Source organism: Rhea americana, unplaced genomic scaffold (genome assembly GCF_003343005.1).
Source record: "Rhea americana isolate MKP2758 unplaced genomic scaffold, rheAme1 scaffold_29, whole genome shotgun sequence".
Lineage (NCBI taxonomy): Eukaryota > Metazoa > Chordata > Aves > Rheiformes > Rheidae > Rhea > Rhea americana.
In genome coordinates, this window is record NW_028186412.1 from 2,637,917 (window position 1) to 2,665,393 (window position 27,477).

At 37.3% G+C, this 27,477-nt stretch overlaps 1 protein-coding gene across 1 annotated transcript in view; it reads right to left on the reverse strand.

Annotated features, from left to right (window-relative positions):
• TRPC6 (transient receptor potential cation channel subfamily C member 6) overlaps nucleotides 1-26,968 on the reverse strand; it is a 37,595-nt gene extending 10,627 nt beyond the window's left edge. Inside the window, exons 1-8 of the mRNA XM_085309016.1 lie at nucleotides 26,198-26,968; nucleotides 18,534-18,719; nucleotides 16,264-16,428; nucleotides 10,785-10,998; nucleotides 8,699-8,926; nucleotides 5,813-6,077; nucleotides 3,580-3,775; nucleotides 1,699-1,902 (exon numbers count right to left, since the gene is read on the reverse strand). Coding sequence (XP_085165142.1) covers nucleotides 1,699-1,902; nucleotides 3,580-3,775; nucleotides 5,813-6,077; nucleotides 8,699-8,926; nucleotides 10,785-10,998; nucleotides 16,264-16,428; nucleotides 18,534-18,719; nucleotides 26,198-26,884 — 2,145 coding nt within the window. The 5' untranslated portion in view covers nucleotides 26,885-26,968. The remainder of the gene's footprint in view (nucleotides 1-1,698; nucleotides 1,903-3,579; nucleotides 3,776-5,812; nucleotides 6,078-8,698; nucleotides 8,927-10,784; nucleotides 10,999-16,263; nucleotides 16,429-18,533; nucleotides 18,720-26,197) is intronic.
• Nucleotides 26,969-27,477: the final 509 nt, after the last annotated feature.

Here is a 27,477-nt window from a genome sequence, read left to right on the forward strand (position 1 = left end):
ATACCAAGACACTGCAAGGAAAAGACACTGACTATAAACTCTTTTCATAAGCCTATCAGATATAGTAATGAATCAACTCAAGTACATGACTATACTTATCATGTAAATAAAACAGATTACAGAATGCTGCATTCTTAGTGAAAGCAGAGACAACCTACAAAAGGGCAACTTAGAGACATTGCCCAGGCACATAGGGATAGTGTTAGCAAAGCCAAAACTCACCTAATGCTGACATTTACAAGATATGAGGGCAATAAGAACCTCTACTGCTATATTAGTAGCAAGTGGCCAAACAAGGAAAATACAGGCCAACTGCTGAACAGGGCAGGTAATGCACTGACACGGGACAGCTATGGCTGAGGTACTCAATGCCTTTTCTGCCTCAGTCTTCAGCAACAAAATCTCCTAGGACTCTGCATAGCAAAGAGGCTGAGGGAGGAGGAGAACAACCAGCAGCGGATGAGGTTTGAATCAGGGATTGCTTGAGAGGACTTGACCAGTGCAAATCCAAGGGACACAGTGCGCTGCATTTAAGGGGCTGAGAGGACTGGCTGATGTGTTTGCAAGGCTGCTCTCTATCATCTTTGAAAGATCATGCAGACTGGGAGCCAAKAGCTGGAGAATGATGACTCTCAGTATCATCCTCCAAAAAAGGCCCAAATGATGATCTGGGCAACTACAGGCTGCTCAACCTCACTTTGGTACCTTGGAAAATAATGAAGTGAGTCCTCTTAGMGCACGTTTCTGGGCACATAGAGAAGAAGGTGGCTGGCAACAGTCAGCATGGATTTACCAAGGATAATTCTGCTTGATCATCCTGATTGCCTTTGAAAAAATGACTGCATCGGTCATTTATCTTGATATAGCAGGGCTTTTAACATTTTCTTCTCACGATATTCATGTATCTATATTAGGAGGTTACAGTCTAGATGGGTGGATAACCATACGGGTAACATACTGGATGGATGGTTGGGCTCAGAGGGTAGTGGTTAATGGGTCATCTCTACCTGGAGGCTGGTRACAAAACGAATAGCACCGAGATGGCTGGGGCTGAAGTGCTTGACCTGTGAGAAGAGGCTGGGAGAGCTGGGCTTGTTCAACAACCAGCAGTAGAGGAGGCTTTGGGGGAAGTGACACCAGCCCCCAGTGCCTACAGGGAGGTCACTGAGGAGCTGGTGCCAGGCTCTTCACAGCAGTGCATAGTAGGACAAAAGACCCCAGGTATAAATCGAAATATGAGAAGTGAGAMAGGATATCAGGCAAAAAAATTTCTCTCTGAGGACAGTCCAGCAGTGGCACAAGTTGACCAGAGAGTTGCGCAGTCTCTGTCTTTGGAGGTTTTCAAGAACCAACCAGAAAAAAGCCTTGAGTAACCCGGTCAGACTTCATMGCCGACTCTGCTGTGAGGAGGAGGTTGGACTAGAGACCTCAGAGCTCTCTTCTAACCTCATTTATTCTGTGATAAGGAGGAAGAACTCTAAATTTAGAACAGTATTTTTGAACTTAAGTGACTGTAAGTTTAAAAAAGTGTTTACATTAGAAAACAAAGAATTTCAGTTTGTTTCTACTGACTGACTTCAGAAGTATCACTTTGGACTAAGTAGATGGGAAATTCATCAGAAAAGAGGTCAGCACCAACAATGCAAGATGAAAATTGTTTTTTATCTTTTAAAATCAGCGCATACACTATAAAGTTACCTCGTTCATCTCTGCATCTTCCTGAAAACTTTTCTTTTGGCACAGAAATGGTTTACAGATCCATTTTTTGATTCTCAGTAAGAGGTACAGCAAAGATTTTGGGCTTGGCACTAAGTTGAAGGGTACTGGAAGAGTCCTCCCTTCTTCGAAGTAAGAAAACCAAAGTTTAGCCCTTGCAAATTTCCACTCTACATCAGCATCATCCTGCAAAACCAAAACATTGCTATTTAATACAATGTTAATACCATCTTGTCTATTGAAGAAGCTGCAGGCAAATTTTATGTGTATTTTGAATGCAGTTGGTTGAAGTTACTCTTAAAAGGATCAAGAGCTTGTTTAWAATCTAGGAAAACCAAACTTCAGTGAATGGAACTTTTTTATTAATCCATACAAAGTATTGTAATTACAGTAGAACAAAGTGAATTTGAATTAAACAYCTCTTACTCCAGAGTGAGTGTTATTAGTCTGTAATATAGGATCACAAAGGTAGACTTTTTGTTTGGTGCTCTTTGTAGGCAGACTGATAAAAGTATACAATTCAATGCCTGATTTAAAGCTTGATGACAACACTCAAACTCATCCTCCAGTACCTCTTTGACTACTTACTTGTTTTCAACACTGTCTTGTTCAGTAAAGAATACGGAACAATTCTTTGTTAACATAACAAAAATGCAAACATTTCTTTGAGACTACAAGCTCTGGTTTCTTACCTTTTTGTCTCTTCTGTCTCAATTCACTTCCTCCATTATCTTTTTTATGAAGATATAGCATCAGAATTTTAAATAAAGAATTTTGGTCTAATACTTTAAATATGAATTTAAAAAATAAGATAATCAGATGATTCTTACCTAATTCTTTTCACTTGCTGAAATATATGATTAAACCAGGCATACTGTCATCACCATGCTTTATCTTGAGCATTTATGAGAGCCAAAACACTGATTTTATTCCTCCTTGTAAAGCTCAAGAGGTTTTTCTGCAGAAAGGTCAGGCTCAGGGACTCAATATGGCTCAATATTACTGTAACTGTTTTTAGAATCTGTTTGTATTCAGTCACTAGATTTTTTGGCTAATCGCCTGTTTTTTAGAGCTCTGAACCTGATTGGTTGTTCTGTGGTCAGGTCAGAAGAATTCGAATCTCCTTGGAGAACATGCTGCTCTTGCTCAAGCTGGACAACACTGTAGTCCGAAACCAGAGCACAGGAGCTGGGGTCAGAGCAGTGTCACACAACCAGAAACCTGATTCTGCTGCAGTATGGCAAGAGTATATCCTAGGAAACGTTGGGATGGCCTGAGGTTCTGGACATCAGCTTCCCTCTTCTCTAAAATGATATGATTTAGCTTTTTTTTCCCTCAARCATACAAAATTTCATGCTGATTACTTTGTCAGATGATAAAGTTTTATTCGCTATAAAGGATCAAAGTAACGGTTCTTTAATTGAAAAAAACAAAAAGAAACAGTATGTTTAAGATCTGCTTACAAGGTCAAAGCAGAGGAACAAGACCATCCTTGCAGTGAGAGGGACACTGTTCAAATAATAACTACAAACGAGGAAAGATTCAGCACATCCGTGTTGGGAACATAATGTAGTTCCACAGAAGTCTCTTAGTCCAGTCTAATTCTTACTATTGCAAGCTTGTGAAGCTAAGTTTCCATTTACTTTACTACTACAGAGCTTAGTGGTAGTTCCAGCTAGTTTTTGTATTTTATAATAAAAATAGATAGTGGGATTAGTATTTTTTGCTAATCTACCCAAAAAGTCTGTGTTATTTTTCTCAAAAAGCATATTCTTAAGATGACAATAAAAAGATTTTTCCAGATTTAGTCAATTAGATGTAAAAGTAARTCCAGCATTATTTCATCACAAATGGAATTTTTACCTCAATTTCCTGGAATGAACTGTTGATCATTGCGATGAGCATGTTCAGTAAGACAATGACCATGGTAACATTATAGACTCCATAAAGGACATAACCAATATTTTCAATAAATTTRTGTTTATAATTGATGACAACTGATTTAACTTCTGAGAGTCCAAATATAGCCCAGAACAATGTCTTGAAACTTTCTTCAACACTAAATGGAGAAATTGAAAATACACATATGTTACTSAACAAAAGTTGTATATTATTGTATAAAATGCCAGTTACCATTTTTATATAATATACAAATTTTGGTTTTATCATAACATTGAATATTATCAGAGTAATATTGTGCAGAGTATATTACTTAATTTCATATATACTGGCCATTTCATAATACAAGGCTCTAAACATTTAAAACATTTGTAGAACTGACAATAAAAGCATTTCATTCAGTTTGGGAACTAATTGTACATCTTCAAAAGAACATTAAAGCAATTCACTTATCAATTACTTTAAACTGCATACTGTATGCTAACCTGCAATGTGAACGTAAATTACAAAAATAACTAATTTGTAAATAYTTTATTATAATTGCACTATTAGTTTACTTAGTATGAACTATTTTACCATTAGTATGAAATAACATTCTGAAATAGTGAAAGAGACAAGATTACTGAGTTTCAATCATCATTTTGCAAAAYAGCAGTTTCCCAAAACCTAATTCTTCAGCTGAGTATTCACTATTCCCACACCCACCCAGAGTGGTGATACTGAATTTTTCTCATTTTGATTTTTATACATATATTAAAATATATTTCCTCCTTATCATATTATACATATAGCTTTTGAGATATCTTTTGCCATTCCACCCACTTGCAGGCATATTTTCTTTTGCTTTGATGAACACGTGTCAATTCCCCATGAGCCAAATGCAGTAGCAAACGATGTTTTTGATATTATTGCATTATTGTTAAGAAAAAAATATTAAAAGAAATTTGTCATCTTTTTAGTTGTGAAGTTATCTCCTTGCTTATAATTTATTATTTGTCTATCAATGAATTGCAGTTTTTGGTACTTTATATATGTTATATGAACTAATAATAATAAAGAAAGAGGTAATTACTTTTTTTCTTCTTGGCAAATTTTGTTTTCCTGGATGAGTATGCTTCATAACAACTGCTGCTTGAACACCCTGACAGCTAGAAATTAAGTGAAGAAGAGCTGCAGGACACAGAATAGACTGAGTTTCCACTCAAGTGATTTATCTTAAAATCACAGCTAAAAAGGTGAGGTATAACAAAGTATACCAAAGGACTTCTGATAGAGAGAACAGATTCAAAACCTCTGTTCTTAYGATGGGACAAGAACAAACAATCAATGAAATTAAGAGTAAAAATGTAACGTGATGATGGACCAATCTTGAGCATGGAGGAGGTTRAAAATCAGTCAGCTCTCCTGTTCCTTCTTTCCCCTAGCTCCATATCCCACAGGATTCTCCAAGCAGGTCCCTGAACAAGACAAAGTCTGTTCTCCTGAAATCCAGGGTTGTGATCCTATTTGTTTAGCTCTCTTCTTTCAGGATCCTGAACTCCACCATCTCATGGTCACTGCCGCCAAGGGTGCCCTCGACCTTCACATCCCCAACTGGTTCTTTGTCTGTAAATATCAGGTCCAAYACAGCRCCTCCCATTGCCAGCTCCTCATTCAGGTGTGTCAGCTGGTTATGCACTCCAGTAACCTCCTGYGCTGCTTCTGCCCTGCTGTGTTGTSTCTCCAGAAGGCATTGAGGTKGTTAACATCCCCCATGAGGACYGAGGCCTKCAACTGTGAGGCTTCTTCTAGTTGCCTGAAGGCCTCCTCTACTTCTTCCTGATCAGATGGTCTGTAGCAGACACCCATCACAACATCACTTACCTTGATATGCCCACAAGTCCAATGAGCTCTCCATTGGCTCATTATTCATCCCAAGGCAGAGCTTCATGCACTCCCGCTACTCTCACATATAAAGGGCAACTGCTCGTTGACTTCCCAGCCTGTCCTTTCTGATTTAGCAGTGTTTTTGGAATTAAGAGCTTGTTCTCTGACTTTAAATATAATGTATGAGCACCAGAACRAGAGAGAGAATTACCACTTGATCCAACAGAAAGAGATTTCAGAAAAGATGCAAACCTTATACAACAATTAGTAAAATGAATACAAAAACTGACTTTCCATAAAAACAGCCTATGAATATTGCAATTGTACTTACGTTGTGAATGCTTCATTTTTTTTTGCTCCCAGATAGTAGGAATAGAGATTAAACATTCCTATCATGAAAGCCACAAACACCATGATAAATATCACCATGAACTTGAAGATGTCTTTCACAGTTCTGCCAAGTGATATCTGCAGGGGTCCAAAGCTTTCRTTTGCTGGCAGGATGTAGGCTATTCTGGAGAAACTTAATACTACTGCAATTGCATACAGGCCTTCAGATATGATCTGAGGATCAGATGGATCCCAGTTTATTCTTGCTAGAAACAAAGATGAGAGTTTCTGTCAGATTTTCATGCCCACCTTAGGTTGCTMACTTAAGTCCTCCCTTTTGGTAACAGAAGAGTAAACCAGAGCCCGTGTAAATTGGAATTGAAGGCAATGGAGCTATGCAAATTTGAAACATTTGAGGTACCGTCTTCACAGCATTTTCCCCCYCTTTATTGTATTTTGCATCATGTATTTTCACAAGGAGATAAATTATAAAACTGTCTAAAAATAAGGAGYAGCTATGCCTACCCTTTGGAAGCTAAGGAACACAGAAAACCTACTTCCTCCTTTAAGTGAAATCACTGGGAGCTGTGAATACTAAGATCCTTATTACCTGGGACTTCCATGTGCCAAGTACRACTGCTCAAATAGTGCCAGTAGTGACTGGCTGCTACTTCGCAGTGCTCAGCAAGTGTCTTACATTCTGCTATAGAAATAAAGTGAGAGAAAGGAAGAGAATTTGATAAAACTGAGACAAAATTGAGAAATGAGCGATAGAGAGAGGAAAGGGAAGGCGTGCGCAAGACATGCCTAGGGTATCTGAAAGAGTAGAACAGGTCTGGAACTATGAGAGGTCTTTTTGGAGAAGCAGCTGGAGGCCAGGGAGAAGATCTCTGGCTACTCAAATGGCACTAGTCACTCATCTTTGGTCAACTGAATTGCACTACGATGGATCTAAATCCTTTTCACAACTCCAACTGACTATATTGATGAGATCTCCGCTTATTATAAAAGAAATGCAAACAACTAAAATGGCCTGAAAGGCTGCTGAAATAACTTTTTGGAGTTGAATTTCAAACAATTTAAGTAAAATTCAGCTTATAGTATCAAGTGAAGAAAAGTGAACAAAGCAAATTAGAAATGTGTGTCTGATTTGTTTGTGCTATCCAAAATGAACKGTTCAGATGTAGGGAGCTGAAATCAGAAAGTGCCATTCACAAGCCCAAAGGATGGGGACAACTATGATGCTTCTCCAGTTTTTCCATCTGTTCTATCTTTGACTTACAGAGAAATGGTGACAGTCTTTTCCTGGCATRCAACAAACTCATTTCTATCATTCTTTCATGCATCAAAATGTCCTCACACATAACATAATATTCTTTGAGGAAATTAACTGCCAAGCTAATATTCATATGACAAACAAATGTATGACTGTATGGATTAAGGCGTAACAAAGTCTCAATTAGTATATATATATGTATATATATACACATTGCCTTGTCAGTTGCTGTTCATTTCTTGCAGGTATATGCATATTATTTAGTTTTCTAAGTTTATTATATGTCTGCYGTAAACTCCACTACACACTGAATTCAAAYGAGCAAAATGTCTATACAGCAAAGTACTATGTACTTTAGCATCAGTAGACGTATCTATGCTAGGTTTGTCTCAGATTACAAGAATAAAATGTAATGGCAGATGTTTCTGTGTAGGCTAGGAAACACATGTCTTTTGGGTCTCCAGAYGAGCTGCACCGTGCTTACTAGTTTATGATAAAACCTAGCCACTAATTATTTGCTATGAATATTATCCATGCTATATTAACATACACAAATGTGACACAAGCAGACTGCAAYGTACATGCACACACTAAAAAAGAGGTTCAACTTTGCTTAACTGCAAAACAGAGTCCCTACTCACAACTAATATCAACAGAAACTGCTTTGCTAGGTGATAAAATACTCTGTTGCATAAATGAGATAGAAGAGTAATGCTTGTTATGTCCAGAAGTTGAACATAAATTCAATCTCTGTGTGCAAGGTTTTCAAGGCGGTATTATTTAAAACTGAACTAATACTTAACTAGAAACTTTATTATTTTCTATCTGAAATTTTAAATTGGAAAGTAAAATTTAGAAAATTACAGTTTAATGGGGTTTGGAATATTTATTAATTGCTCTGCTTTTTGTACAGTCTGGATAATGAATATCAGAAATAGTATTTGAAGTATTGGTATAAATCAATGTAATCACTATATAGAGAAAACTATCAGAGAGAGATGTGTCCATATGAGCACATACAAACAGAGTTTAACCTTTTCTCATTTTGGACTATATAGCTTCTATTTATTTCTCCGATATGCTGAGCAAGTTTATTAACTTTTTAAATCTCCTACTGGCAAAGAGATTAGTTTTGAGAAATAYTGAAATAGTATAATGGAGTCTCTAAGTAAAGAAATGGTTGTAATTAAAAGATACATTAGTTCTTTTTGCAAAGATGGTTTATGAAGATCTATGTCTCATTGCTTAGGTCTGCCTCTGGATTACACTACACCATGATCTCAGCTCTGCCAATGTGAATGTCTGCAGGGTATGTTTGTGGTTGAATTAATGAAATGACCTGGACTAAAATGACCTTAAAAAAGAGTGTGGGATGAGGATGGGGTTATTTTAACGCGTATCGTTTCAGTGCTCTGGGTTCTAGAACAGCCCTAAAAAGAGATGCATGAGTGTAGCAAAGGGAAGAGTGATCATATAATAGAGATGAGAAAGAGAAACAGCAGTGGCAATTTCTTAAGCAGCATTTTATGTAACCAAAGTGCTGGAGATATTAACARAAAATCAATTCTTCTTGATCCAAGAAAAAATTTTAACTGTGTGTAATCAACTCACCCAAAGTGTAGTATTTTATGTTGGGYTCCAGTGTGGGACTTGTCAGATCTTTCATATTTGCATCAACGAAGTTCTGGGCTCTGGATGCATGCCAAAATGCCATAAACCTTGCTATGAATGATGCTGCAAAAATAGCTAACATACCAAAATCAAGCATATTCCATAACTCAAAAAGGTAYTCCTTTGGACCTTGTGACCAAATTTCTTTACATTCAGACCATATCATGCCTGTGTAAAACAGAACAGAGAAAACTGTGTTCGTTTTAGCTTTGCATTCATTTTATTTGATATTTTATTATGTACAGGATACGCTCTTGATTACAGTCAAACTCAAAGCGATTTTGGTCAGCAGGAGTTCAAATGCACATTAAAATCCTTGAACCAGCAAATTCATATACATGCCAGTACTTCTTCCTCATGTGAGTAATAATAATCATTCTTCATAGTGCTTTTGCTTGTATAACTCAAAGAGAAGAATGGGAAGTGAGTATTCCCCATCCATTACAGACACGGAAAGAGACTGAAAGAGCAGAAATGCTCTGGTATGGTCATATAACAGTGGCAGAACAAATAACAGAACGAACATTTCCTCATTTGCAGCGTACCCTGGGTATAGTCTGTCTTACTGAAACTGCAAGTATATGTGACAAACAAGCATGTAAGAAAGAATCAGATCCATTATTTCTTCAATAAGGCAAAGGTTGTATTTGTTTGATTACTAACTCTCCTGCATTAATGATCAAATATATGAATATGATATCTATGTATTGTGTCTTTTCTTTTGGACAAATAATTTTTCTTTTGAATATAAAATTTTCTTAATCATGAATTGAATTCCTAGGATTCTAAAGAGAGTTAATTAAAAAACTAAATTAGAATAATGTCACAATTTTTTACAGTACTTAATGAAATGGTCTGGAGGCCCTTTTAGTAATCTTTCTGGTAAGGCCAATTATAACAATAACTACAGTAGTTAAAATGTAATGCTACATTCGTATGTTCTGAGTTACTTTTTCAAAAATTTCTACCTGCTTATGTATGACATTGAAAAAAATAAATATAGATTAAATCAGCAAACTAAAAGCTCTCAAGTTGAAAGATCATTATTTACTCTCGTATTAATAGATGAAATCATAKATATTTATACAATACTTGGAAATCTAATTGCTATATTACTCCCATAATACAMAACCATATTAATTTATATTCACCAAGCAATAAAATAAAGCCTGTCAATCTCTTTTAATGCTATAAGAATCAGTTTATGTACAGATGGCTCCAATTTCAATCGTGGAAAGTTCACAAATCGAAAGGTTTTATATGCATAGATTCTTGAAGGGGAACAGATTTTACTTCGCTTGTTTTCAACTCTCACATATTACTGACTTAACAAATACTAAGAACCCTTGTCCTGAAAATATTTAGGTGCCTAAAACCTRTTAGAATAAATGGAATCATACCCGTAAACAGAAATGAACTAGTTAAAATATTTTTGAGGGTCTATGCTTAGGTTCTTACTCACACTGAACACTAATGCATCAACAAACTGTACAGATCAGTTTAATACAGTTCACAGTGTTCATTTTGTGCCTAYTTTGGGAGAGGAAAATCCACCACTGAATATTCAGAGATCTAGACTCTGCTTCTCTTTTGTCAACAATAATGCCTGTATTCTATTAATTCTGAAGGAATATTTGCAAAACAAGAGAATCTTGACGGAAGGGGACAACTAGACACAAAAATAGTTGGCCTATGACGTGGAAATCTTTCCACTTGGGAACTGGCACTCAGCCAGAGTCAAATCAATAAAGAAATTGTAGACATTTTTTTTATATTTATAAAACTATATTCATCCATATTCAGCCATTGTACATTTCACCTATGTCCTTGACCTGAATATTTCTTATTAACTAGACACACTGAAGGCCTGCTGACACCTAGGATGAAACATGAGGCCATGCGGGGATGCAGCCAATCGAATAAACTGTCTTTGTTGCAATTTTTACACATAACATTAACAATAATGGACTAAATAGGAGTCCAACTTCACATGGCAAGAAAGATTTAAGTGAAAATTAATCTTTACCTACTACCCAAGAAATAATGAGCATCTCCATCCATGAGAAACAGGACGTTTTCATCCTAAACAGCTGTTTTACATTGCCTGTTGTTTCATTGGGTCGGAGTTTGGTGCCATCAAATCTGTCAGCTGCATTCATGACAAGCAGACCAAGAAAAATGGTGAAGGAGGCTGCATGGGCTACAAACTTCATAAATGGTCCACGCATGATCCTCCCCAGCTGCAACACAGGTTATAAAAAACAAAGATATTTTATCACCTTTTCCCAAAATACAAATGTATAAAACAGTAACACAAAGAAATATATATTTTGAAGAAATATGTGCACTATGATGCCATCCTGACAGTTACCTTTAAAAGAAATATGCTAATTTCAGGGGGATAATTTTGTTAACCAATTTCACCATATATTTTTTTTTTAAGTCAGTGTTTTCAAATAATTTTATAACTTTTTTGGTACAACTTTATTTTGGATAACAAAGAGAAATATTTATTTTTATTGTTAAAATCCTTTTAATTTACAAGGTAGTGATCTTTAGGAGGTAGGAAAGAAAATGGGATTTTGACACTTACTAAAAACATTAAATTACCACCAAGAGTAAATTATAACTGAAGTATTCTGTCTCCTGATCGACATGATATACAGTTTCATGTGTGTACTGTGCAGTTTTTCCAATCTATCCTCATTTTAAAAAAAATGTCAGTAGGCCTCAAAAAGTTTTGCTTATAGCTCTGCAGAACTTTCCCAACTCTTTCAGTGGAAATGTCCTCAGCCTTGTGGTGACAAAGCAGAACTTCACAATGGTTTAGCGTGACACTTAAAACCCCCTGAAGTTCCATGTAAACTCACACATGACTGAACTTTTAGACATTATTTACTACAGCAGATGTTTTGAGAATGCCTGTATTTATAGTAAAAGTCTTAGCTAATTCACTTAATTGGCAGCTGCAGAAAAATGTTCCTCTGTTATTTTTGATGAAGACAATACCTGTACGTGACAAAAATGCCATGTGAAGAATTCAAAGCGAGTGTCAGGGATCTCCCATAAAACAGAAAACAATTTGTGTTCATTGGAAAAGGGAGAGGAAGGAAGGGAAAGGCAGAAACACAATTTATTGCTCTAAGTGTTCTTGCTACATTTGTTTCAATATCAAAGCCAGAATTTTGCTGACTTTACGGCCAGCTTTTACGGAAACAAAGAAAAGGATGCAGCAGARGATGTAGTAGTAAAGTCTCAAATATGGATAACATTAAAAAACCTAAACAAATATAAAAATAAGACACTACTAAAGGAACACTGTCAAGGTTAGCAGACCCGAAATTCGAGCTCCCTACTCTTTTACATATTATTTTGCAAATCCATGCCATCCATCATATTTCCTCTATTTAATAAAATGATTGTTTTATTTTGTAGTACAGAATTCCTTCAGTCTTACGAGATGAGCTTCAGTAACTAATTGCTTTGTGTGAGCTACAGGAGAACACGTTTGTCATGGGAGATTTTATTTCAAGATAGCAAGGGGTAGTCATAAACAACAGAAAATAAAGCAGAGTTGGAAAACGATAAAGTACCTTGACAGTGTCCTTTTAAATGCATTATGCTTGTGTTCACAAACGAAGATGGGTTAGAAGACAGATGCCAGAAAGAGACATAGTCAGAAAAGAAGAAAAAATATTGCAGGAAGTAATGTTAATATATCACTTACCCAAAATATTAACTCTATAAGATTGAACTCCTATCCCCCCACACCTCAAAACAGACAGCAAAATCTTTACTATATATGTTAAAAACTTCCTGGAACAGGATAGATTACAGCTGAACTGATTACACAGATGCTAGAAGTTATGATGACATAACTTCCAATGATATACAAAATGATAAAACAAAATGACCCAAGAAAATCTTAATGCAGCAGTTTTGTAATTTTGGATATCTTTACGGAGATGATAAAGGTCAGAAAATATGTATCAAGGAAAGAGGAAAATGTAAAGATGTGGCACAATCTTGCAAGATGTTGAGAGTTTTCTATAAGCTAGAGTCGCTCTTTAATATGCTCTCAGTGCACACTTTGACATCATAAATTCCCTCCTGCTACAGAGACCAAGGACATGAAGTTCTGAATGTCCTCGATCTCTTTCTGTAACATAAGTTTCTTTTTTTTTCTTTTTTTCATGGTTTCTGATCTTTTGTGCTTTAGTTTGTTATAGAATCTTGGGGAGTGTTTTATAGCTTGTGCTGTTGGGAAGGACAAGCCATGGAGCAGTTATTCTGTGAATTCTTTTTATTAGTCTATTTTAGGATCATCTGAAATTGCAGGGGACTGGAACCAGTGATTCATATTATTCACCCTCCATGTGACTCTGTAGAAACATTCAGAATCATAAAATTATGGAGAATGGTATTGATATAAAACAGATAAAATACGACTGTAGGTGGCATATCTGTCAAGAAGGTAAAAAAAGGCCTAGTAAGAGAATGGGTTAATGCATATACATTTCAAGGAAGAGTAGTTCCTCAGATCCTCATATTTTGGACATCATGGTCAATCTCACTTCCTCTGCCACAGTGCAAACCCTGAGAACACTGCTCCTGGAAGCAGGCAGGGACTGAGCAAATTAATTCTTTAGGAATCCCAACCCCACACAGTTGGGAATGGGGAAAAAAGAACGAATTTAAAATTCAGATTCCTTGTCTTGGCCACAGGCTGACTGAAACACTTATAAATTCCGAAAGTTAAACAATCTGGAGTCTATTATTAATTATAGCTAAATGGCTCCATGAGAGGTATTAAAGATTCTTGGAGCTAACAGATCAATTTTACTTTTTTCAAAATGTCATGTAATGAAACAATATTCTAAAAGTTTGAGGGAAATTGTGTTTGTAGTTACACTGAGTTATTGACTTGAAAAAAAGAGCACAGAGTTGACAAGACTTTCCATTTCCAAATGGAAAGCTGTCCGAAAGTCAAAGCAGGGGCAGCCTTTGGTCCTTCCAGTGTCTGACGCTAGCAAATTTCTGCCAAATCAACTGGATTCTGTCCACAGAATACTACCAAATTTCTTCATGACGTGAAACTCTCCACTCAGCATCTGTGATCCAGGCTCACATTAACTAACTTTTTTCTAACTTTACCAGGAAACTCTTTAGCAAAACAGGTAAATGACTGAGCAGCTGTAAGTGTTCCTGTGAAGACAGTAGGTCTGCTCTTTGTTTGCCTTTCACAGAGTCATAGCAGGAGAATTTTTAAAAAATGACCCAGAATAATTCCACTGTTACTTTCACCATTAATACTGTGACAATCTTCTCTTTCCTCCACCACTGTGGCCTTTAGTGCCAAAGCGGAAAAAGAAAGGACACTTTATCAATAAGAGTTAGAAAGAATTAATAAAGAATTAATAAAATTCCACTAATTCATACATAGGTTGGACTGTATTGGAGCCATGGAGTCATGGCTTTTATAATTTTCCAAGTCATGTTATATCCATCCTGATCAAACTGTGAATGCTTTTGTCTTCCAAAAACAGAAGAAACAAATTTTTAAGTATTGGTGAAGCACAAGATAACGAATTGTGACTGGTGAAAAAGGTAGATTAGTTTTTACATTTGCAGCATACAATGACACAAAACACACCCAATGTATAGATCACAGGAAAAGATGATTAGAAAGTAATGGATGATGTGACACCTTATAGGATGCTGTCCATTGAACCCTGACAGTTTTTCCAGAATGTAAGATCTCTTTAAGAGACTTTAAGAGCGAATAAATCATTGGAAAAAAACAATGGCAAATAAACAATTCACTGCTGTATTTGAAAATCATCAACAAAAGTACTGTGATTCTGAAGGCCTATTTTTAGACAAAAGTATCCATATATATACCCTGGTCACAACATAGAAAGGTGAAAATGATATAACTGATTTTTATTGTCCAGACTGAAAAAGAAAGAAAAATATGACCCCATGCTCCCAACTATAAGCCCTCCTTCTCCTCTCAAAGAACCGTAAAAAGAAACACAAAGACCTCTGGTCTCTCTTCTGACCTTTCTCTTCCCCTGTTTATATACTCTGTACAGAGGACTCTTCCACCTGCTTAATGCATGGAAGTTATCCTGTGACCAGTGACCAGTAGTTTACTCTTTATAGCATCCCATTTTCTTTACCTCTGATAGACTTTCAGGCAAAACTTTCATCAGTGTCCACTTAAAATGGATAGTGACCAATTAAATTTGAAATTCAATTCAAACCTCATGGAATATAATGAACATTAGCACTGCCTTGACAACCCAGCAAGTCACAACTGAGAGAGATGCAATCAGACATTCACTTATGCATGGCTGGCAGGGACTGCATACATTGTGTTTGTGGGAAATAAACAATGTGAGTGATTTTTCTGCAGTCTTTAGAGAACTCAACAGCTTTATTCTACTGCAGTTTTGGAAACAGACTTCAGAGAAAATGAGATACAGCATGGCTGCAGAAGGTAAAGCCTGCTAAATTCCAGAGCATCTAATATTAAGTTACATTTAACTCCTCATTACTCCAGTGACTCCAGAACAACATAGTTCTTCCTGGTAAATACATGACTTTTGGGAAAGTGATGATGATTATTTTAATTTCTGGAATTCATGTTTCAGCAACTTGTATCTATTTATTTTTAATCAGCATTAACATAAAGATAGGGTCAGCATTATTGTGTGGAAGTTCCTAACCTGCCTTTGACCTAACTGGAATCAATCCACAGCTTGAACTTAGTCTAGCTCTGAGTCAATGAGATATGAGATCTTCAGCATTTGTGAGGATCAGAAACAGCTATTTCTCTGTTACTACTTTCCAGGTGGTCAGAGAAAAGGGGAACCAGGCATTCACTCAGCTTCAGCATTTAATAACAGCACTGTGAAAATTCTTAGAAAGGTAACTTCCTACTTTTTAGTCGGGGAGTAGAACCACCTCTAGTCAAAGCTAGAATCATAGAATGGTAAGATTGGAAGGGTCCTCTGGAAATCATCTAGTCCAACCCTCAGCATAGCACGTACAGGGATTGAACCCGCAACCTTGGCATTAGTAGCACCATGCTCTAACCAACTGAGCTAAACCTACCCCCTATGTACTTTTTTCTTCCTTCAAATCCAATGGAATTATTATTTTTTGGATATGATTAACATATCTTGTTAATACAATAACACAAAGAAGAACATTTTTAACTCATTGTTTCCAAATTACTCTTTCTACAAGGCAACTCTTGATTAATCACAGTAATTTCACTTAATATTCATTGCAGTTAACATAATACATTTACTTCTTTTAATTACAATTGCCAGAACATGTAATTCTGCAGCCATTCCATCATCATGTAGCATTAAAATAACATCTATTACTGAAGAACATCAGTAACTTATCCCCATGCTTCATCTTTGTCAGATAGGGCCTACATGCTGATGATGTAGCTGTTATTAACAGGTCATTATGAGATTATACAGACTGACCTTACTGCAAGGAGCAATCCAGTAAGCCATTGACAGGAACGGCAGTCCCACAGCAACAGCAAGAACAACTAGAAACTTCACTGCCATGGTCTGTTGCCTTAAACCTGACAAATTCTCATACCAGATTGAGAGAAGCTGTTGCTGGCAGTTCGGATGTGCTACAAACTGTGACAAAGACAAGAAACACAACAAAGGAACATTACTACTAGAATACCATTTATTAAAATAACAGCTATATGGAGTGAATTAAGAATGTGAGAGTAACAACAGCTCAGCTAATCATTAAAGGAGCATCAACAAGACTAGTCTCCCAGGATGTAGGCACTTCGCTAATAGCAACAATAAATCCTTTAATGATAAAAAAATACGATTTTATTGACACAGTGTTCCACCACAAACTAACTATTTCCATCTAAGAGTAATTACCACCAGCTTTACTATGGGCAAATTCCATTTGCTTCTGACATTTATAATTTTCATGTTACTATTTCAGATGTTCTAAAAATTAAAGTCTTTCTGTCATGCAGAGGATGCCGTTTAGTCTACAGTTATGAAAGAAAGAACCTGCTTAGTTTTCACGTGCTAAGGTAGAAAATACCAGTTCTTTAGATGACATAAGAATACAGCTGTCACTAATGCAGGAAATGAACTAAGGGCTATTTAAAACTCAGTGGTTCTAGAATATTATAGACAAACACGTCAAAACTGAGAAGTTTGGCCTATAATGCTCTGTCAAAACCTCTGGAGAGTGTAAGAAGCTTATTACAAAGGTAAATATTAACAGACAGTGGCCTTCCTCTGCATAGTAAACTTTAAGCCTAAACCTGGAGTTTCTATACATTCAAAAATTTAATTGAATCTAGCCATTTTTTCCAGAAGTATTCTCTATGTTTAAAAGATGACTGGCTGAAAGTGGAAGAAATGTCCTTTTCATAGAATAGGGAGGAGAAAGTGTTCAAAGAAAACTCACATTCACTGAGACTCAAACACAGTAAAAGACAAGGTCAATGTGACATTTTTTCCTTTGAAAATTGTTTCAGCCATCTTTAGCTCGTAAACTGGGTTTTCCAAGTATTTGCGTTCATATGCTGTAGCTGCTAATTCAAAATGGTTTTCTTCTTTTCTTCCCCTCATGAATGCAATAAACACTGCTCACATCTAAATATTTAATATTTTGCACTGAGTTGTGAACAACTGTGTTCTTGTAAAAAATCTGTAACTCTTCCCAGACAAATTGGATCTGCACATTCATTTAAGAATTTTGATTCCCTTTCCTTTTTCTGGCTAAATACGAGCTGGTTTTTGGTTTGTTTTGCTTTGTTTCCCCCACTGTGTTTATCTGATCCATTCTGTTATGGAGGAAAGCTTTACCAAAGGTCATGCTGCTTTGCCAGGAAACAGCTCAGTTCTGCATTAGACTAATCTCCTTTCAAAGCATATTCCTTTGCTGAATCCTCTTCTGCCTTGTTGTTACATACTTCTTCACACAAACAATTTCTTTCTGGCTCACATAGCTGCACCTGCAGCTCTACAACCTCCCTCATCCAAGAGGATGCTCCTCCAAGYACTACACCAAGACTACTCCAAGTAATCTTGGGGTAGCTCCTAACTCAGCTGGATCCTATACACYGAGTGCATTCCAGGTATGGACCAGTAGCTTATACAGGCAGTGGAAATGTAAAGAAAACCAAAGAAGGGAATATAYATAACACATGTATTCAGTGCTGCCTGGAGCCCATTGCTCTTCAGAAGCAAGAACCTCATCTAGACTGTGTCACTGATCATCTCTGCAGAGAAATGCACATTTCCTGTGAGCTAAGTTTTCTGAACTTTCTGAATAAGCTAYAATAGCATGAAAAAAAATGTGTATTTGTACACAGCGCATAGGGCTGCTGTGCTATCCTCTGTTTCTTACTGAATACAGTACTTTTCCAAGCTTCAGAAGTGGTGCAAATTTCTTCCATCTTCTTTATAAGTAGTATAAAGCCACAAACAAGTAAATATCTGTAAATTATGCATCTAACTACACATTTTATCAGAGCCAGAGTTTTCATACTCACTGCTGCGGTATCTACCCTACATGTCTGCTTCCTGTTTATATCACAAGTTATCTGGGGCAAGAACTCTTTTGTTTTTAAAGCACTCTTTGCAGAACGGCCAAAATGTTCATTCAGTGGCTGCGGCTACTGTAACATAAATATTTAATAACAGTACAGTGTAGTAACACCCTCTCTACTTTCCATTTCTGTTTGATCAACAGATTGGCTTACTTTTTTTACTTCATACTTAATGGCGAGTTTTAAACGACTAAGGCTGGGGCGGCCATGCTCTCCATTATTATGGTTCATCTCAACATCACCATTCAAAATTGCTTCCACTTCTTCTGTATTTCTGCACAAATCAAGGAGTCCAACTACAAAATCCTTGCACTGCATAGACAATTTCTTGTAATCATTCTGGAAAAGAAAAGAAGGAAGAAAATGACTTGCTGAGCTAACACAAGAGAAATAATTTTACATTTGAATTTTACATTTGGGAGCATCAACAGTTTTTTTTTGCATCTTTTTACGCTTTTGTCTGGTACACTAACAGCACTTTGATATCAGGCAGCTACTTCCCCTGAGTATTCACAAAGAGTAGGACTCATCTCACCTTGGTAACCTTGGACATCTGCAGTGTCAACATCACCATCAACATTCGCATCTCAGTTACTTCTCTAGACATAGTTTATAGCCAATGAAAAGTAACAAACACCTTTACAAAGATCGCATGATATATTTTAACATTTATTCCAAGTTGAGACGAACAGCACAACAGAAGTGATTTTTCTGTTCACTGACTTTCACAGAAGTTTAGATAATTAGCTCAGATGTAGAAAGTTATGCTGCAGATACCTAGAACTGGACAAAATGAATGTCATAAAACAGCATGATTAAACAGTTTCTTAACCTTCTTGCAAAATAGATAAATATATTGCATTTTCTCAGGCTTTGAATTATTCTTGCAGGTCTTCTCTGGATTCCTTCTCATTTTCCCACATCTGTTGCAGTTTGTAAACCCAAGAACTTATTGCTATTTTCCAGTAATGGAAACCAATGCTACAGATAGCACAGTAATACTACATGTCTAACTTCAAGCCAACATTTTCATGATTAAAATATCTCATGACAGACTTTGCTGTATTAGTCAAAATGTTGCTTTGTGATTGCAGGTTCAGTAGCTTATTGTTTTTACTAGCAATTGCTTTTCTTAGTCACTGCTTTCTAAAACATATGTCTTYGGCTCCCAAAGTGAGCCATACACCCCAACAAATTGAAAATACAAGTAAGTTCACATGGTCAGTTAGTATTAGAGAACTGGTAAATCCTCTCCTGTTTTTTTACTATTATTAATTATATAACTGAAAGATCATATAACTGGCAAAGGATAAAACAAAAAAGAGATTTCGATCATTATAACCCACAGTTCATTAACTACTCCTCATTTATCTGCTTCGTAGCCCTATGCTGGACTCTCTCCAGTAGCTCCATGTCTCTCTTGTCCTGGGGAGCYCASAACTGGACACRGGACTCAAGATGAGGCCTCACCAGGGCTGAGSAGAGGGGCAGGATCACCTCCCTCCACCTGCTGGCAACACTCYTCCTAATGCACCCCAGGAGACCAGTGGCCTTCTTGGCCACAAAGGCACATTGCTTGTTCATGGTCAACTTGTCATCCMCCAGCACTCCTAGGTCCTTCTCTGCAGAACTGCCTTTCAGTAGGTCAGCTGCCAGCCTGAACTGGTGCATGAGGTTATTCTTCCCTAGGTGCAAGACCCTGCACTTGCCCTTGTTGAACTTCATCAGGTTCCTCTCCACCATATCTATATATAGATATTAATATRGAGATTGAGCAGGGGGTTGGACTAGATGATCTGCAGAGGTCCCTTCCAACCKCAATCATTTTGTGATTCTGTGATATAGATAGATATAGATATAAAGCTAAGCTACAGACCTAGACTTATTGTCCCAGGTCTACATCTTTTGAGAGATTCACTCATACATGTATCAACAACGTTTGATATTCTTATGATCCAAATTAATTTTAGTAAGTCCTAAAAAGACTGATTTATTGTAGACTTTCCCCCAAACAAAATTATGAAAAAAACAAAAAAAATCAACTACTCATGACTGCTTATGTAGTCTCTACGTTCCTGTTTAAAGTAACCTTCTATGAATGTTTTTATTATAGTGACACATTTTCCCCTCATCTGATCTGTTCTTCATAACATTCTCCCTTTGCCCATTCCCAGACTTTGTTCAGTCCCTTCTTTTGACTACTTCCTTCCTGCCATCCAGTACACACTCTGGAAGACAAAACATTATCTTAAGAATACAGAATATTCTAATTTATTTGCTGAGAGGATATATCATACATGCTTGTTCTTTATTAACCACAATAACACAATGACAGTTTATCACCCAGGCATATTAAAGGCTTGCATCTGAGTTCTACATTTCACTTCACTTAAATAAATACAAACATTCATAGACAAATAGTTATACACACCATAGTATGTCTACATAAACCTCTTTGTGATTTAAATTTTTAGTAATGTAATCTAAGCAAGATATCTCTGATCTGTCATAAAAGCGCAAGAAATTTTAATATAGTTTCTCTACAAAGAAGATGACAGAAGCCAAACACCAAAATGAACAATTTCGTGACAGGTTGCAAATATTATGCATGTGCAAAGCMTTTTCCTGTCTTCAGAAGAATAAATATAGAGCTAACCAAAATCCTAATTCCTTGGCACTGCAGAAAGAATTTTTTTTAGATTAATATATCATCTTCTGTTTGACTTACAGTTTTCCATTGGTAGATAAGATTATATTTAGTATCTAGACATTTTAATACTGAAACATTCTCCTCAAAATTAAAGAAAAGGTAGCCATTTGGGACTCCCAGGCAAAGGAAAATAGAGTCAARCTTGTACCCCTGTATAATTAGGCAYYATGACCTGTTCTAAGCTGATGTCTGACACTCAAAAATCAAACAAAAAAGAAATATGTTTAAATACRTTGAGTAACCAAATAATTTGGCCTTCATAAATAACTATTTTGTAATGTACAAGCATATTCATATTTTCTGGTATGAGATATATATATATATATATATATATATATATATATACACACTCATACATGCAGTTTTAGCAATATTTTCCAGCTCTAGTGAGCCATGTCAGCAGAGGAGCTCAACCATGCAATGAGGAGCAGCAGTACCAGACTGTGTCCTACCTCTGGTCAGGAAACTGTAGGGGCCAAGACCCAAGTCAGAGGTACTCATGTATAAGGCTGTAGGATTTTGCTGGGCAAGGTCTGAATGTTTCACTTAGGCATCTTAATACATAGATACACGCATTATTCCTTTACAAATATCACCTTACTCCTTTTGCGCCTCAGCTCTTCATCACTAAAACGTGATGATAACTTTTCACTAAGAGAGGCAATAACACACAAAAYGGAGGTTCGGCCCTGCTTTCTGTAATGAAGGCTGTATGCTAATTACAAACAAATGGAAAAACAGATCTAGAGATGGTAATTTGGGTTATGCTTCTCATCAGAAAAGCAWACTCATAAGACTTAATTTTTGGTATTAATTTACAGCAAACAACAATGTATCTGCACTTACCTTTTYCCAAACCATCTCACTATACAGTAAAAGATTTGTTGCCTTGGAGCTGCAGAAGGTTTGCACTAAATACAAATCTTATGATGCATTTTGTGAACAGTGTGGCGCCACAGCTCTCCCTCACAAAACTCTGGGCCACATCTCTGCCAGACGACAGTTGTCAGATATCATCAAGATCCTTACTGACRCAGTAGAGATAGGGTAGGCACACAGTTTAAACAAAAGAAAATACTGATGCAAGTCCAAAAAATAAAAATACTTTATAGACTATCAATTCTTGTAAAGCTGCATATTTAGTCATATGATACAAAGCTAAATTAAATGGCTTTCAGTAAATCTTGCAAATTTCAAAATTACTCAGCTAAGACTGAATTAGTTGTCTGCTTGCCACAGAAATATACCTACAATGTGCTTGACACATCTGTCTAGTTATTCTCCCTTCCTAGGTCATTCTCTACTCTTCCCGTATTTATTCCCATCAAAAAGTCACTACTCATAAAGCATTTCTCCAAATGCTCATAAAGCATTTATATAAACACCACCTGTACCTAAATGTAACAGCCATGTAATGCTAGATAACACTGCTATAGAGTCTTGAAGCAAAGTTTATTTCAGAGAATAGTTTCTGCTGATTACAGTACTTCCCACCTTGCATGAAACACAGTTTCATGTTCAACATTATTTCTAATATTAATTGCTGGTATAAAACAGAGGAGAGAAGTAATTTTTCCAGATAGCCATAATCCAACCATAATTCATCAGCAAACCTTTCCATTGCCTCTCAGAACAACCTGGGAACTTTCTGCATCACAGGTTGTTATATGCACTCACTAGTAAGCTCCCTTGAAATAATACTCTATCAAGATTATAAAATATGTGTATTTTAAAATAGTATACTGCCAGTAAATTCAGTCTTCATATATACAGGGTTATAAATACTTTAAATGGCTCAGGTAAACTCTAGGTGGAGCTAAAGRTTTAGCATGTACTAGCCAATCTATGCACTAAAAATATGCTTCTTTTGATTACACTAATACGTCTAACATGTTTTAACCAAAACCATATTTTTACACAGGGACTACACTGTCTGTGTAATTGCAGCAAACTCTCCAAATAAATTAATGGTAACAATTTCCTAGACAAATTGCTGCAGGTAGCAACATGAGCTTGCAGGAGCAAAGACAAATCTGGACTCAGTAAAGACAACCGTGACCATTTCCTGTTGCCTGTAAACACAATCTTCGTACTRTCTGTATTGAACCTAAGCCAGATGCTTCTCAGTCAAGACCCATCTTGTCTAGACAATGTAAATGTTATCATCCATCAACAGTGTAAATGTTATCACTCGTCAACACTTGTATAAATGTATTCATGTCTTTGATATTTATTCAGAATCACCGTATGCTTTTAGTGCCTACAAAAATGATCAAGAAAAACCCTTCAGTTGTCAGCTGCCTGCTCCTGATGAAATGTTAAATTAAYGGAGACTTAAATTTCTGGCTATTTCTGTGTTGTAATGTGTTCCTGTTCCTCAGTGTTCCTATTCAGTTATGGTCTACTCTAAAGAGCATGTCTGTCCCTAGGAGACCTTGGCTGATTTATGCTCAGTTATATGGAGCTGTTCRGTCTCTTGTCTAGTCACCTATTTTGAGGGTGACAATGTCTCAAAATCTCTGTTGCAATTCTTTATATATCTCTATTCTAGAAGCAGAGTTTCTAAGATAGAAGCTTTTAGGATAGAAGTAGAAATTTTAGAGAAGAAAACTGAGACAGAAGAGGAACTAGAAGTAACACAGGTATAAGCCAGGTCATGCATCCTCATGGCACAGAAGTGCAGACTGGAGAAGCATGTTTTCAGAACAGTCTATTTTCAGTCTATTTTTTCTCATGTGTATTCCATTTTCCATCCTGGTGACATCAAAGACAAGCTACTGTGCTCCCAGTTCATCTATCCAGTTGTGTACTGCAGCATACATTTGAAGCACACTTCTTGCTGACATTTGCAGATGATGGTTTTATTTACCCCTACCATAATCTTAATTTGTATGACTCCAACTGTGGTAAAAGGAGTTATACAGTCGCTACAAATCAGACATGGTATTTAATTCAACATTGCAGTGAATTTAACAGGCTGCATTTATGAAGTATAAAAAATGTTTTTCTGTTCTGTTCTAAATTTATTCCCCTTTAAGTTAATCAAGTCCTTTTGTTTGTATCTTCAGCAGCTGCTAAAGAGAAGAAAACAGAATATGTGGTGTAAATACTCCTCTCTGAACTGTACATACAAGCACAGAGGTCATAAGGATTTCTACCAATGACTGCATGGTTCAGACAATCCAAGTCTGGAGTAAKGAAGACTTAGCCTTGGTGAAGGAAGATCAAGTTAGGGAACACTTCCACAAACTGGACATACACAAGTTCATGGGACTTGATGGGATGCACTTATGAGTCCTGAAGAAGCAAGTCAATCACATTGCGAGGACACTCTTGAATATCTTTGAAGGTCATGGCAAGGAAGGGAGGTTTCTGAGGACTGAAAGACAACAAATGTCCCTCCCATCTTCTGGCATGGCAAGAACRAGGATTCAGGTAACTATAGGCTTCACCTTGATCACTGCAAAGGTGATGGGGCAACTAATCTTGGATACTATTTCCAGATACGTGAAAAACAGGAAAGTGATCACAAGTAGATGAGGAGAAAGCAGTGGACTTACCTCCACTTCAGTAAGGCTTTGGACATTGCCTCCCACAAGTTTCTCATAGACATGCTGATAGTGTGGGCTAGATAAGTAAGTGGTCAATGAGGTGGATTGAAAACTGGCTGAACTGCTGGCTTCAGAAGGTTGTGACCAGGGCATAAAGTCCAACTGGAAGCCAGTCACTAGTAGTGCTCTTGAGGCACTGATATTGGGTCCAGTACTGTTTTAACATCTTAACTAGTGACCTGGATGATAGGACTGAATGTACCCTCAGCAAGTTTGCTGATGATACAAAACTTGGAGGAGTGAGTGTGTTGTGTTGCCATTCAGAAGGACCTTGACAGGTTGGAGAAATTCCTCAACAGGAACCTCATGAAGTTCAACAAAAGGAAATGCCAAGTCCTGCCCCGGGAAGGAATAACTCCACGCACCACTATAGGCTGGGGGCAACTGGCTGGAAAGCAGCTTTGCAAAGGCGCTACAGGTCTACAGGTGCTAGTTGACATGGATAAGTTGACCATGAGCTAGTAATGTGTCCTTGTGGGAAAAAAAAAAAAAAAAAAAAAAAAAAGGCCAGTGAGTGGCATTCTGGGCTGCATTAGGAAGAGCCTTACCAGCAGGTCAAGGGAGGTAATCCTTCACCTCTCCTCAGCATTGATGAGATCACACCTGGAGCGCTGTTTCCAGTGCTGGACTCTCCAGTACAAGAGGGGCATGGACCTGCTGCAGCAAGTACTGCGAAGGGCCACAAAGATGATTAATGGACTGKAACTTCTCTCATAAAAGGAAAAGTTGAGAAAGCGAGCCGGGACAGCATGGAGAAAATAGAAGGTTCAGGGGGGATCTTATCAATGTGTATAAATATCTGATGGGAGGAAGTAAAGAAGACAGGGTCAGACTTCTCAGTGGTGCCCACTGACAGAATGAGAGGTAATGGGTACACATTGAAATACAGGAAATTCCACATAGACACAAGAAAATACTTCTTTACTGTGAGGGTGGTTGAACACTGGAACAGGCTGCTGAGAGAGGTTGTGTAGTCTTCATCCCTGGAGATGTTCAAGAGTCATCTGGACAGGGCGCTGGGCATTGTGCTCTAGCCAACTCTGCTTGAGCAAGGGGGTTAGACTGGGAAGTCTCTTCCAACTCCAGTTATTCTGTGATCCTGAGAATTTGRCTTGCGTAAATGACCAAACTGTCTCACTTCAGTCTTCTCTGCTTCTCCCTCTACTGAGCCAGCTTCTCTCTAGCTGCTCAAACTGAGCTTCACTAGCCATAGGGTTGAAGTTCAGATTCTACCTCCTCTACTATGCTGCCTGACAGGAAATGGAAAATGAGTTCAGTGGCACCTTCTACCTATGCAGCATGAATTAAAATCAGCACACAGCAATAAGAAGTTCCTTGAGATTTAAATCCTCCATTCATTAAGCAGATACACATTTACCCACATTATCTTGCTAATGTATGAAGCTAATGCTGATCTCCTACTGTCCAGAGAATGGAAGACCTTTAACTGAACTCTATAACTCTGTGCCTGTCAGAGCTGGTACCCCTCTACTCACCTTAAATTCTTTTTCAATGTTGGCAAGCACCGCCAACTCATTGCTGAGTTCTAAGGCAGTCATGACTGGGTCTTCACTGGACAAAGACAGATAAGCAGGGCTCGCCAGACCTTTGTAGGCATTGATTCTGGACCTAGAATGGCTGAAAGAGTCATGCTTTTGCTTCTGATTGCATTCACTGCACTTGCAGAAATAGTCATGTGGCCTATCGATCCGAGCCCCTTTCCTCAGCAGAGTGTGGACAATTTCATATTCATGGCAGTGAGCAGCCAGAATGATCGGTGTAACATCATGGGAAAATCGTGTTCCATCTTCATCATATGCATAGAAGTCATCATGCTGGAGCTCTGACTGGCTAGGACTTAATGCAAGCCTCTTGCCTTCAGCAAATGCGGGGTGATTTAGGATGGCTTCTACTATCCGAACGTAACCTTTGCTAATAGCCAAGAGCAAGGCATCCCCCACTCGAGACAGATTCTCCTTCTTCAGCAGAAGTTCTGTGATCTCCAAGTGCTCATTGGCAACTGCTAGTTGCAAAGCATTCTGTCCCATATAGTCCACACAGTTGACATTGAGTGAGGAGCATTCTTCCAGCATTTTACGAATCACTGGAATATTTCCATATTCTGCCGCATCCAAAAACCGCTCCTCTTCAAGAGAAAGACTTGTTGAGCGGTCATTAAACATATACGCTGGCCCCCGACTGGCCTGTCTCCTCCCCTTCTCCCGGAGAATGGTCTGTCGTCGTAGTGCTAGTCTGTTCTCATTGCCTCGACTGTGCGGAAATAAAGAAATTAAGGTAATTAATTTATTGCATGCAAGAATATGTGCATTTTAAATAATAATTAGTAASAATATTTACAATCATTTATCTGCTTCAGCTTTTTAATGCAGTATGGTGACCACAAACCCTGACTTTGCTGCACTTTGTAACTGCTGTCGCTACACAGGTCTGAACCAATAGTTAACTATATTTTATTTCAATTAAAAAACAGGTAAATCATAGGCTAAGACTACACTTTCTTCTTTATTTACTTCTCCACAGCTTTTGCATAATTTAGTGAATTGAACTAGATACTGCTTTACATTATGCCAGGGTAAGCAGGCAAAGTAACAGTTTTAAGGGTAAGGCTCTTTCTCAGGGTAAGGCTCTTTCTCAGGTTTATACAGAGATACTTCTCTATTTTTCTTGTATTGTTCTATCTACCCATACTTTTCACCTTCTCAGCATCATTTCAATTCCTACTCTTCCCACTGATGTGCACAGTCACTCCATGAAA